Source organism: Crassostrea angulata, chromosome 10 (genome assembly GCF_025612915.1).
Source record: "Crassostrea angulata isolate pt1a10 chromosome 10, ASM2561291v2, whole genome shotgun sequence".
NCBI lineage: Eukaryota > Metazoa > Mollusca > Bivalvia > Ostreida > Ostreidae > Magallana > Magallana angulata.
Genome location: NC_069120.1, coordinates 6,020,172 through 6,034,734, shown reverse-complemented (window position 1 = coordinate 6,034,734; position 14,563 = coordinate 6,020,172). Strand labels below are relative to the sequence as shown.

General features: G+C 40.0%; 1 protein-coding gene across 2 annotated transcripts; it reads left to right on the top strand.

Annotated features, from left to right (window-relative positions):
- LOC128167433 (uncharacterized) lies at positions 1-7,205 on the top strand. 2 transcript variants are annotated; one of them, XR_008241236.1, is made up of 3 exons: positions 1-131; positions 483-6,795; positions 7,148-7,205. XR_008241236.1 is itself a non-coding variant. In XM_052833155.1 (2 exons), the coding sequence occupies exon 2, from the start codon at positions 587-589 to the stop codon at positions 6,593-6,595; it is 6,009 nt and encodes a 2,002-aa protein (XP_052689115.1). In that variant the 5' UTR covers positions 1-131; positions 483-586; the 3' UTR covers positions 6,596-7,205. The 2 variants fall into 2 exon arrangements, 1 of the variants encoding a protein (XP_052689115.1); XM_052833155.1 differs by having other exon boundaries at positions 483-7,205.
- The last annotated feature ends 7,358 nt before the right edge of the window (positions 7,206-14,563 follow it).

The window sequence follows — 14,563 nt, the reverse complement described above, 5'->3', positions numbered from 1 at the left end:
TGTTTCGTGTACATTTTATTTTTTGTTACGAAAGATTTGTCGTACGACTTAATTTTTTATGTTGGAAAACCGCGCCATACTCGATGTATGCACAACTCTGATTCTCTGTATCGAGGCTTGTAATCCACAGTGTAAGTCTTTTGACATTTGTAAACTAGGTTATTTCAACATATTTTTATGTGAATTATCTGTATGTTTCATGTCAGTAATGCTAAGCGATGCATATTCTTGAAATCTTGTATTTTATGTTTACCATGTGCTCGGTGTATGGGGCGCCATTTTGTCCATCATATTTCTGGTCATTTAATTTCGAGTTGCAGTTGATTAATTTACTTTAACTTGCTGTTTATCATATGAATAGACTGAATTCAACTGTTTAAATCATATGTGTAAGGTTTCATAATCTAATTGCAAACTCTGTCCTAATATTTTTTGTATGGAAACCTGTACCAGTCATTGATTGTTACATTTTTTTGTTACAGCTTTTTACCGTCGTCTGAGACGGTTATCTGTCTCCCAAATAAACTGATTTCACCGACACTTGTGAGTCCGACTTTTATTGGGGCAGAACAGTAAAAAGACTAGGATGTCTACCTCAGCAGAGCAGATCACTCCCGACTCAACAGAGGGCACCCAGGTCACTCCTGACCCTACAGAGGATGCCCGGGAATCACAGACGACTGATGGCAAGAGGCAGTACGTCACACAAGATGAAGAGGAGTATCAGGAAGAGTACTATCAGGATGAGGACTCCTTTGCCGACATCTTAGCGAAGAAGAGGGCTGATGTAAGCCGAGCAAAGGCTAGGATGGCATACACCGCCAGAGAATTGGAGCTCAGGAAACAACGAGTGGAACTCGATGCTGCAATGGAAATGCTACATCTCGAGAGAGAGGCTGCAGAAGCTGAAGCTGATTGTCAAGCCTTTGAATCGACCATGATACAGATGTCACCTATGAAGAGACGAACGAGTTCCTTAGGCGAAGTCAGCAACTTTAAACCAGGACAGGATCAATCCACTCCACGTCAACCTTCTGCATCGCCAGGACTACTGACCGGTACTTCCGATCCGACTCAACTTGACCCGGATGCACAACCCTATGTACCTGCAGCACAGCCTTTGGTTCCTGACACACAGCCGTCCGTGCCTGTCGCACAACCGTACGTGCCTACTGCACAGCCTTATGTGCGTGCCGCACAGCCGTACGTGCCTACTGCACAGCCTTATGTGCCTGCCCCACAGCCCAACGTGCCTGCCGCACAGCCTTATGTGCCTGCCGCACAACCTCACGTGCCTGCCGCACAACCTCACGTGCCTGCCGCACAACCTCACGTGCCTGCCGCACAACCTCACGTGCCTGCCGCACAGCCATCCATGCCTGCCGCGCAGCCTCATGTGCCTGCCGCACACCCTCACGTGCCTACCGCACACCCTCACGTGCCTGTCGCACAACCGTATGTGGCTGCCTCACACCCCTTATCACCACTTGTGACTGATCAGGGACCACAAGTAACTGATGTTACCCGATTCCTCCTGAGGAAGGACTTGCTATTCTCCAGACTTACTCACTTTGACGATAGACCAGAATCATACAGTGCCTGGAAACACAGCTTTATGTGTGTAGTGAATGAGCTTCAAGTCTTGGACTCCGAGCAGATGGACCTTCTTATCAAGTACTTAGGTCCGGAATCTAAGAAGCACGCAACAAGCATGAGGACATCCAACATCTTCGACATCTCAAGAGGACTAAGAAGACTTTGGGAAAGGTTGGATGAGCGCTATGGTGCACCAGAACATGTGGAAGCATCCGTAAGAGCCAAACTGTTGAGTTTCCCAAAGCTTGGCAACAGAGATCATCAAAAACTTTACGATCTGTCAGACATTCTTATGGAGATGAAGTTTTTGAAGGAGGATCCGAAGTACAGTGCAATGTTGGCCTATCTAGACTCATCCTCAGGGATTAGACCCATCATTTCAAAACTTCCGTATGGCCTGCAGGAGAAATGGACCAACAGAGCCATGAAGTACAAGCTTGAACATCAGACTGTGTTTCCACCCTTTGGTGTGTTTGTTGACTTCATGAAGGAGATGAGCAGAGTGAAAAACGACCCAAGTTTTGCGTATCACACTGACGCTAACCACAACGAAAAGCAGCCTATGAACGTTCCAAGGGGAAGAGTGAACACGAAGAAAACCACAGTGTATCAACCAACAGGATCCGGAAATCTGAGCGAGCCGAAGCTTGATGTGTGTATAATTCACACCGGTCCGGGTGTTAAACACAGTGTCAATAACTGTCGAGTGTTTAAGGCCAAGCCTATTGAAGAACGTATGAAGTTGCTCCGTGAACACAGACTCTGTTTTCGGTGTTGTTCCGCAAGTCATAGGAAACAAGACTGTAAAGAGGCCATCATGTGCAAGGAATGCGGAAGTGAGTTCCACACTACGTCTCTCCATGTTGATTCGTCACCAGCTCCTACCACTGGAAGGGCCTCATCAGTTCATGGCGGGGAGGAGGCTCCTAGGCGTCAGCAAGTAACAAAAGAACAGCACGTCACAACCATAAACAGCAACTGCACAGAAGTAGGGAAGGAATTTAAGGGAAAATCTTGTGCAAGAATTGTTCCCGCGACTGTCACCTATGATGGAAGAGCTGTCTCTCTGTATGCTATGCTTGACGACCAGAGTAACAAGACCTTGGCTAAGAAGGAATTGTTTGACTTGCTGAACATCAATACAGAGACAATACCTTACCTGATGACGTCATGTTCTGGACAAGTGACAACCTTCGGGAGAACTGCCTCAGGACTCTATATTGAATCAGCCAGGGGTGAGACCAGACTACCCTTGCCGTGCACGTTAGAGTGTGATGAAATACCGAACAACTACCAAGAGATCCCTACACCTGACGTTGCTCTTCAGCACGAGCACATGCGGGATATAGCCGGCGACATCCTACCCATTGACGCTTCAAGAAAAATTCTGTTGCTGATAGGAAGAGACCTTCCTCAAGTCCACCATGTTCTTGAGCAGCGCATAGGACGTGACCACGAACCATTTGCACAGAGGTCACCCCTTGGTTGGACGATCATCGGCGACACATGCTTGTCTGGACAACACAGACCAAGAGCTGCGAATGTGTACAAGACCTTCATCACGGACAGCGGACGTGGAACTATTCTTGAACCATGTGCCCAGTACTTATCCGTGAGAGAGAAGCTTCCAACCAGAGATGTGACAAACAGATTACGGGTATCTGACACTTCATCTGATGAACACTTATTCAGACGCACACCAGATGATAACAAAGTGGGATCATCAGTGGAAGATAGGATGTTTATGGACATCATGAACAAAGAACTATTGATGGGTGAGGATGGAAAGTGGGTAGCTCCCCTACCCTTCCGCCAACCAAGATTACGACTACCAAACAACTATGAGGTTGCATTGAGACGTGCACGAGCCTTGGACGCAAGTCTCAAGAGAGATCCAGTAAAGAAGGAACACTTTGCGACCTTTATGACAAAGCTGTTCGACAACGATCATGCTGAGAAAGCACCCACTTCCAAGTCAACGCAGGAGCAGTGGTTTCTTCCTCTCTTCGGGGTCTACCACCCTCAGAAACCTCACCAGATCCGGGGCGTATTTGATTCCTCTGCGAAGTTCAAGGGAACCTCTTTGAACGACCAACTGCTGTCTGGCCCGAACCTCACCAACAGCTTGCTTGGAGTGTTGCTTCGTTTCAGGAAGGAGATGATTGCTGTCGTAGCAGACGTGCAGCACATGTTTCACTGCTTCACCGTCAGAGAAGAGCACAGAGACTTTCTCAGCTTCCTTTGGTACAAGGACAACGAGATCGGAACGGAACTAACAGAATTCCGAATGAAGGTCCACGTTTTTGGTAATAGTCCTTCTCCGGCCATAGCGACACTGGGCCTCAGGAAGATCTCAGAACTATCTGAGGAAAGCCATGGACCTGATGTCAAGGAGTTCATCAAGAGGAACTTCTACGTTGATGATGGTCTGACATCATGCTCAACAAGCCAAGAAGCAGTAGACCTGATGCGCAGAACCCAGGACGCATTGAAGCAATACGGGAACCTAAGGCTCCACAAGTTCGCATCAAACAGCGCGGATGTCATGAAGGCGTTTGAGCCACGAGACTTAGCACAGGACATCTACGACCTGAACCTTGATGAGGACCAGCTCGTGCAACGGAGTCTTGGTATGCGATGGAACTTGTCGAGTGATATGTTCGAGTTCCGCATCTCTACTGATGACAAGCCCACAACACGCAGAGGTGTACTGTCGACAGTGAACAGCCTCTTCGATCCATTAGGCTTTCTCTCACCTGTTATCATCAGCGGGAAACTCATTCTTAGAGACGTAGTGACCTGTACCTCAGACTGGGATGAGCCGCTGCCGGACCATATTCTGGCAAGCTGGGAAGAGTGGAGTTCATCTCTGAAGGAGTTGGAGAAGATCCACATACCCAGAACAACCGTGGTACATCTTAGCAAGGCAGTAAGAAAGGAACTGTGGACATATGCGGACGCGTCAGAGAAAGCCATAGCTGCCGTTTCTTACATGAAGGTGTACTACGAAGATGGCTCTGCGATGACTGGATTTCTACTAGGGAAGTCTAAAGTGGCACCAGTATCAGGCCATACCATACCCCGTTTAGAGCTTTGTGCAGCTGTTCTAGCCATTGAGATATCGCAGATAGTCATGGATCACATGGACATAATGTTCGACTCGGTGAAGTATTTTTCCGACAGTCGTGTGGTATTGGGGTATATCCACAATGATAAGAGACGATTTTTTATTTACGTCTCCAACAGGGTCGAGAAAATCAGAAGCCTTAGTGAGCCGTCGCAGTGGAACTTTGTGCCGACACACCTCAACCCTGCTGACGAGGGCACTAGAGGCGTAGTTCCTAAGGACATTGGAGAGTGTGCTTGGCTTAGAGGAACTACTCACCTGCAGCGCATTGACGACGAAACCAAGGCAGAAGGGTTTCCCCTACAGGAACCTCTGTCAGACAGAGAAGTCAGACCTGTATGTTTGAAGACTGAGTGTGAACCTATGCTTGGAACTCAGAGATATGAGAGATTTTCCAGCTGGGACAGATTGGTCGAGGGTATCGCCCTGCTCCAGCGATTCATCATAAGCAGAAAGGGAGGTAAATCACAGATTTTACCGAAGTCCATAGACTACTCTCAAAGAGCAGAAAACTACATTATCAAGACAGTGCAAAGAGAAGTCTATTGTGAGGAGATTTACTGTCTGAGGTCCAAACAACCATTGCCGAAGAATAGCAGCATTCTTGCATTGAGTCCGTTCCTCGACGACGATGGTATTGTTAGAGTTGGTGGACGCTTAAGACATCTCAACGATGCGACTGTCTGCAAGAACCCTATACTGATACCGGGGAAGCATCACATTGCGACCTTACTTGTACGCAAGTACCATCAACTGGTGCAACACCAAGGGCGCCACTTTACGGAGGGAAAGGTCAGGTCCTGTGGGTTCTGGGTCACCGGCTGCAAGCGCCCTGTTTCGTCCCTCATTCACAAGTGTGTTACTCGTCGGCGACAACGTGGGAGCTTCGCAACCCAGAAGATGTCTGACTTGCCTACAGACCGCATACTGCCAGGAGAGCCACCGTTCACTTCGGTGGGAGTAGATATCTTTGGGCCCTGGGACGTCGTGACTCGTCGCACTCGGGGAGTTCCAGCCAACGGCAAACGATGGGCAGCACTGTTCACATGTCTGGTGACACGCGCAGTCCATGTCGAGGTAGTAGAGGAGATGTCCGCATCATCCTTCATCAACGCCCTGAAGCGCTTTACAGCCATACGAGGACAGGCAAAGGAGTACCGTTCCGACAGAGGAACCAACTTTGTTGGCGCTACCGACCCTCTACAGATCGACGCAATCAACGTGGAAGATCGTCAGGTCAAGGATTTCCTGCACTCTCGGGGAACAACCTGGATTTTCAACCCGCCCCATGCATCCCATATGGGTGGAGCTTGGGAGCGCATGATAGGGTTGACACGGCGCATATTGGACAACATGTTGAAGGATCATTCAGCACAGGGTCTTACGCACGAGGTACTTACCACCTTTCTGGCCGAGGCAAGTGCGATCATAAATTCTCGCCCACTTACCGCCGTTTCGTCAGATCCAGACTCGCCTTTTGTCCTTACCCCAAGCATTTTGCTTACTCAGAAGACGGATGTACCGACCGAAGCTGTATGCGACACAACTGCTAAGGACCTCTTCAAGGTACAGTGGAAGAGAGTACAGCACCTCGCCAAGATGTTCTGGGACAAATGGAAGAAGGAATACCTGCATACCTTGCAAGCGCGTAAGAAGTGGCATCATGGTCAACGTAACATTAGTGTTGGTGACATAGTGTTGTTAAAGGATGTCGAAACCCATCGCAACAACTGGCCGCTTGGACGCATTACTGCAACGTTTCCTGGCAAGGACAACTTGGTTCGCAAGGTTGAAGTACGTGTCAGCAAGGACGGCAAGACCACCTCTTACGTCAGACCAGTGACGGAACTCATTTTATTATTGGAGAACTGAATGTTTTCTGTACTAAATTGTATTCAAATCTTGTGTGATATAATTTTATATATCAGACGGGGAGTGTCATGTTTCGTGTACATTTTATTTTTTGTTACGAAAGATTTGTCGTACGACTTAATTTTTTATGTTGGAAAACCGCGCCATACTCGATGTATGCACAACTCTGATTCTCTGTATCGAGGCTTGTAATCCACAGTGTAAGTCTTTTGACATTTGTAAACTAGGTTATTTCAACATATTTTTATGTGAATTATCTGTATGTTTCATGTCAGTAATGCTAAGCGATGCATATTCTTGAAATCTTGTATTTTATGTTTACCATGTGCTCGGTGTATGGGGCGCCATTTTGTCCATCATATTTCTGGTCATTTAATTTCGAGTTGCAGTTGATTAATTTACTTTAACTTGCTGTTTATCATATGAATAGACTGAATTCAACTGTTTAAATCATATGTGTAAGGTTTCATAATCTAATTGCAAACTCTGTCCTAATATTTTTTGTATGGAAACCTGTACCAGTCATTGATTGTTACATTTTTTTTGTTACAGCTTTTTACCGTCGTCTGAGACGGTTATCTGTCTCCCAAATAAACTGATTTCACCGACACTTGTGAGTCCGACTTTTATTGGGGCAGAACAATTGGATTAATTTTCTAGACCTACTTCACGACCATTCCTCCAAACCCATCATATTACAATATTAAAAATGGATACTGGAAAACAGTTTTAGGAATTATGATGAACTTTTCAACAAAACTAGAAACAGCTATGGGAACTAAAGTTGCCCCAAATAATGCTACATTTGTGCTAGGATTTTTATAAGAAAAACTGTATAGTAGCTTGGAGGAACAATTAAGTGTTGAATATAAAACCTTCATACAACTATCATAGATAATATTGGACGATTGATTTATCATCTGGATAAAACCAAACGATGAATTACATATGTTTTATAACATTATAAACAACATGAACAAACATTTTGAATTTGCATGAGGAAAACTCTTTTTTTTGTAGCTAACACATTTTGTAACAAATAACTTCAACAGCAAACTTTAATAAAATTAAATATATTTAACAGCAAACACCCAAAAGATTCTTTCAGGCACTTTTTTCACAAACACAGCAAGTTATGCATACAATTTAGTTAATGTTAATTGTAATGTTGCAGCCATGGAAAGAAAATACAGATTTAGCTGCTTTAACTCTGGGAATGCTGATTCCAGTTTAATGCAGATTACCAAACATTGGGCTGTCGAGAATGGCAGCTAAATCTCTGTCATCAACATCAAAAATGTCCTGGAGTTCTTGTACATTTGAGGCTGAATCTGGCATTAAATTTTTCTCAATTTGTTGAAGGGGTGTCTGTTGAATTGGCGCGGACTTTCATACAGATAATTTTGTTGCCACATTCACCCAGCATGGTTATGCAGGTGGCTCGTATGCAATGATTAGTATACACACATGATAGTCCTGCATCTTTGCTAATCCTCTGCATCATACTTCCTAAGACATGCTTTCCAACAACCATATTGTCATACCAAACAGGTGACTGATCATCAATGCTTGTCTTTGGACGTTACCATAGAGAGTCGCAGTCTGCATTTAGCTTGGCGATATGCTTCTCGAAACTCAAAACTGGACAATTCGGATTTCCTACAAGATATTAAACATATCAGAATATTTAATACATGTATTTACATTGTCATTTTGTATATATACCATCTAAATATATTTATGTGTAATACATTTTAGGATAAATGAAATATAAAAAAAATAATTTTTAATTATGCACACATTTATTTTTTTTTTTAAATATATTAAACTTGACATGACTGTAAATACTGTTTTCTCTATATTAAATTCAATTCTTAGCAAATATGAATAGACATATCAGGGCTTATATGCACTTAGCTGCAGGTCTGTAGCTCCCGGTCTGAAAAAATTCGGATGGACGACCTGGAAGCTACAGTGCCTCTCATGGTAAAAAACTTAATTTACGGCGCACAAAAAAATGCGCTATTTTTGGACTGATTAACCTTATTCTCACACAAATTCTGAGAAAACAGTTAGTGCAATTAAAATTTTCAGGCAATTTGCTACTGATATCGTCACTTTTCTTGCCTCAGACTATCTCTTAAACATTCTATCCGACCTCGAAAATGAAGTACATGTATATTAATTCACGTCGAGATCGAGAATCGCCATTTTTGATGTAAACAAACTGCCTCACTTCACTTTACGGGTCTGGAAATGGTGTTTTAAAGAATATCAGAGGCAAGTGAAGTGACGATATCTGTATTAAAATGTCCGAAGGATTTTTTGGAATCAAATATTTGTACAGAATGTGTTCGGAAAGTTCGAAAATGAGATTAAAGTAATTCCACCCTCCCGTGACGTCATACATTTTACATAAAGCATGAATTCATTAAAATTCTTGCAAGTAGATTTGTAATTTCTATGTTTTCATAGATGCACATCAAAAACTTAAATCACTGTTTACTTGGAGCTATTTAATAAGCGTTTTTCATCCTTATATTCGACATAATTCAATAATGACAAAGGGAAATAACTCTTTTCTACTTTTCTCTAAGTGTTATATCTAAATGCTATAATTTTTCTAATGTAAACAATTTTTTCTTTTTTTTAAAATTAATTTTAGTTTTCTGGCAAAGTAAGCAATAAAATTTAAATAGACAAACAAGTATCCATCCTCTTATATTTAATTTTTAAACAAAAAAAGTGTGATTTTCAGATGATAATTTCAGCCTTTGGTTTTTATTACCTTACATCTTAAATAGTACGGATACATATATATTTTATTTATTTTTTGATGAAATTCAAGTCCCATACGTTAAAAAAAAGTTAAGTTTTTAACTTTGAACCCATGATTTTATAGGTACGGAGTTACCTTAATCAGCCTAAAACTATCGCAATTTTTTGTGCGCCGTAAATTGCAGTTTTTTTACTATGGGAGGCCCTGTAGCTCCCTGTCGTCCATCCGAATTTTTTCAGACCGGGAGCTACAGAACTGCAGCTAATATGCACTTACCGGGTTGCTCATACATCCTTCCTCCATCCTGGTCATCATCATTACAATTCGGACCTCTATGATACTTTGTTAGCTTTTCAGTGGTGCATGGACATACCTCCTGCTGTCATGGTCCTTCCTGATTACATAGTCACTCTTTTTCATTCCACGAAGATTTTCTCTTCTCTTCTCTTCTCTTTTCTCTTCTCTTCTCAAAAGTACAACATTATTTCAAAGAAAACTTTCTGTTGAAGGGACTTACGACTGTCACAACTAAACACACTGTTGTTGTACAAAGTTTCCAGGTCTTGTTCGCTTAATACCTCCTTATGCTGCACCTCTCCAACACCCTCCTTCTTTACTTGGACCATGGCGGCGAAGAAAACGTCGTTTGCTGGTTTAAATCTAGCGTCGTTAATGATGTCAACTTCGAGCGATTTTTCGAACGATTTGTGTAATCCATGCCTTATAAAAAAATCATCAACTTTTTTGCAATCATGGTGCCGCCTTTCTTCCTTGCAGCGCAATAAAACTTCCCGAGAACTTTTATGATTTCTTCACATGATTTATCTTTTAAAAGATGTAGGGACAGGTCTAGCGTTAATAGATAATTATTCAGTATAGTCTCTTCAGTTTTAACAACACTTTTGGTATTCTTACTGTCTCGACTTTCCAAAATTGATCTTATTTCCTCTTCGGAAGCTTCGCCAAACCGAGCAACGGCAGCCGTGTTTGTTAAATCAAACACGTAAAGATAACTCGTTTTCGAATATGACGTCACCGGTCAACAGTCTTTTTAACAGTCGATTTTAACAGTTCCAATCCAACAATTCCAGTCAAACAGCAAAATGCTGGACTTTTTTTCGTATAGAGTTATATACATGTACATTGTTTTACATGGGTTTAAGGTAAGGTTTGCGGCTTGCATTTTTTAGAGGTTGTACCAAAGTTACATACCATTTTGTTCACTATACTAAAGTTTTTTTTCTCATGAAATTCAAATGAATTTTGCCCGTCCCGTTTTATAACTACAAAAGGTCAAAGTTCATGATTTACAATTTTCATTTAGATGAAATGTAAACAATTTCGTGAAAATATGTACATTTTATATGTGACTATTATGGGTGTTATTTATGCTTAAAATGTTCGAAAATAATATCACTATCAATATCATGATTCACTTTTATTAATATCTGATGAACTATCCAAAAATAGAATAAAATGCAACAAAAGTCTTAATTTTGGACTACTATTATGTAAACGAAAACATCTTATTTGAAACATTTCCAAGTCCACCGATTTCAGGAGAAACGTATCTTAGAATATGTGTAATCTGATGTTTCTAAAACATTATTCAAAACCATATGATGCGGATTTCGTTTTCGTGGAAATTGATAAAATGCTTGTGTCCTCTTATTTTTTCATTGAAACTAAAAAAAAACCGCGAAATAAAAAAAAACTGAAATCAATTATGACGTCATATAAATTTTGACGTCATAACTGAAATAAAGGGTAGTTGGTGTTACGTCACAATGAAAATGTGTGAGTTATCTCCCTGTAACCGCAAACCTTACCTTAACAAAACCATATATGGAAACAGTGACGACACTGAGTCTGATAGAAAAGGCTAGCTGCATACCGTATTCGCCGGAATGGGGACGGAATAAATAAAAAATAATAAGGTAGGCCTATAATCATATTATCTCTAAATAACTTATTTCTTAAGAAATATTATTTTTCGGAAAAATAAATTATGAGCTTGGTGTACATTTTATCAAAATAATGTATGAAAGCAGGGACGTATATACTGTTATATCTATCTCTGATGAAAGATGCTAGTGAAGAATTTGATCGGCTTCAGATATTTCCTTAGAACTAGAAAAAATTACATCAAATGACTTTGTTGCAATATGCATGTATCTAAATATACACGCATTGTTATTAGAGTACATGCAACAAAGTGTTAAAGTTAAGAGCTCGGCTGAATAAGGAAATTTCTCCAAAAGCATCCTTTAACGCTACCACAAAGTTGGGAAAGACACCCCCCCCCCCCCCCCGCGAAAAATTGCACGGGGTCGGCCAGCTGGTCAATTAAATAACTGAGTTGCAAAGTTATCAATAAGAAAAACAAACTATTTCAAGACAATGGTTTTGATATTTTGATTAATAAGAGACATTAGAAGTGACCACCCCCCTTTTTACAAAAAAAAATAATGAAGTATATTAAGATATAGTTTACTGTCGTGAAATAAAAATGTGTATAAATTATTTTAAAAAGTGTTCATTTTACATTGTCGGCAATATATAGGGAATGAAGCTCATCATGCAGGTGAAAATTGGCAATATTTTTTTTATTTCAAGCAATCACTACGGGATATGAGTATGACGTCCTGAATGTCAGTTCAATACAGACTCACTTAGTGAAGTTGGTTGATAAACATTTTCCGGAGAGCTTTTATAATACTGCTTTACAGCCACTTGTGAACATGTACTGTTCACCATAAAACAGCTTCTTAATTTTGTAAAATTATCGTCAATACAGTATATATTGTAAAATATTATATAATTAACTCTACCAGTTCATATACGATCAAATTCAGTTGACCCACCCCGTTCCTTAATTTCAGAAATCCAGTTTCCGAAGAAAAAACATAATTACAAAAACATTCACATACTAGTATATCTTTACTATTTCTTCGAAGCCCATCAATTTTTAACAAAACTTTATGCTTTAATTGATGATTATAAATCTTCTTTTTATAACAGTTTTAGATTGTTTTATTATTAATTCTGCACTTACACAACAAAATCATTTTGATATTATAAAAAAAGTATAAATACATGTATAGTTACAAACATTCTTCCCTGAATAATTCCCAAATATTTGTAAGTCGTTTAATTCTAACTAATTCAGAAAAATAACAAAAACTAGACACGATCTCGTTGCGAGCGACAAGGAGGTCTTCCGTCCGATTTTAAGAAGAGGATATGACATTGCCTTAATATTTGTCCACGAAACATATCTGGAAATTGAGGCGGGATCTAAGAGTTATGGATGAAAGACTATCTACCCCTCTCTTGATGTCATAAGAATGCTCTTGTCATTTCAAACACATTTTGTTCAACATTTGTTTAGAAATTTTGTAACGTTCTCGAGATATCTGGAGAAGGTCGTTTAAGGGGCCGACCATGTAACTACTCTTAGGGACCGGATAACAAAGAAAATTTGGTTGCATTTAGTTTAGCACATTATTTTGAGCATCTTCTTTTCAATATTGCTTTCCAGAGTTTACCTCCATTTTGAGATATTAAGGAGCAAAATTTCCGATTTCTGGCCCCTTAAAATCTTTAATTACGTAACAAAGGAGTAAATGAGTGTCATGCATAGGTAATCAACGTTATAATGAACATAATTGCTTCTATAAAAAATATTTCACTTTAAAAAGTTATCATTTACAAACCTAAGAGCCTCTTGGCCCCTAATTCCAATGGCCAGTCCTTTTTTCTTGATGTCATAAGAATGGTCTTGTCAATTTAAACACATTTTGTTCAACAAGTGTTTCCAAATTGTGTATCGTTCTCGAAATATATTGAGAACGTCGTTTAGGGGCCAACCTTGTAACTCCTTTTAGGAACTACATTACAAAGAAATTTTGGTTGCATGCTGTTAAGCACATTATTTCAAGCATCTTCTTTTAAATATTGCTTTTCAGTGTTTTCCTCCATTTTGAGATATTGAGGATCAAAATTTCGGATTTCTGGCCCCTTAAAATACCTTATTACCTAAAAAGGAGTAAACGATTGCCATGTATATGTAAATAACGTTATAAGAAACATAATTGCTTCTATAACGTATAACAAATTATTTCATAATAAAAAGTTATTAAAAGACTTTAGAGCCCTTTCGGTCCCTAATTTAATTTGTCAGCCCCCTTTCCTTGATGTCAAATGAAAGCTCTTGACTTTATAACTTTTTTTTGTTCTACATGTTTTTAAAAAATACTATCGAGAAAAGAGATATAGAAAGAAAACCACGAAAAATCACGATGGTTTTTCAACCGTAATTTTCGAGCTCGGGCGAGCTTCGGCGCGTTTGGTCACAAAAAAACATATGTACACCATTTTAGACCTACAACATTTTGTTTACAATCCCTGAAATTTTGAACTCAATATCTCAAATAATTAAGGAGTTTACCCCCGGACAAGCCGACCCTCTGAAAATCGTTAAATTGTAAATATCTCAAAACCGGAAGTGATATCATCATGCAAAAAAAAATTCCAACAAGGTTCAGATCAATACCTTTCAGATCTGAAAATTTTACGTAAATCGGTTGAGCCGTTTCTGAAAAATCGCGTGCACAAATCGGTAAGAAAAAGAATAATAACTAGACTCGATCTCGTTGCGAGCAACGAGGAGGTCTTCCGTCCCATTTTTATGAGGTGATATGACGTCATCGTCTCTCATTTTCGACAACAAAACATGATCTGGAAAAGGATTTGAGTACTAATGCTTTCCTGTAATGCTTTTTAAAAGTGCTCCTATCTTGCTTTTTTAAATACTTGCATTTCTTCCAATTGAGATAGAAAAGATTAAACTTTTTTACCTCTGGTCCCTAAAATTTATAATAAGGTAACGCATGAGAAAATCATTATATTGTTAGGATATATAATTGTATTATACCTATTATAACCTATCACAAAACATAAAAGACTTTAGGCCCATCTTGATCCTTAATTGGAGGAGTCAGTCCCTTTTTCTGAATATCAAATGAAAGGTCGTTTAATTTTAAACACATTTTGTTCAACCTATGTTTAGAAATTCATTACCGTTCTTGAGATATATGTGAGAGAATTTTTGGGCCGATCCCTTATCCCCTTATAACGGCCGTTTAAAAACATTTTAAAAGTTGAACATTGTTAAGTATAGCATTTTG

Excerpts from the sequence above, each read along its gene's own strand:
- LOC128167433 (XM_052833155.1), top strand. The coding sequence starts at position 587 with ATGTCTACCTCAGCAGAGCAGATCACTCCCGACTCAACAGAGGGCACC.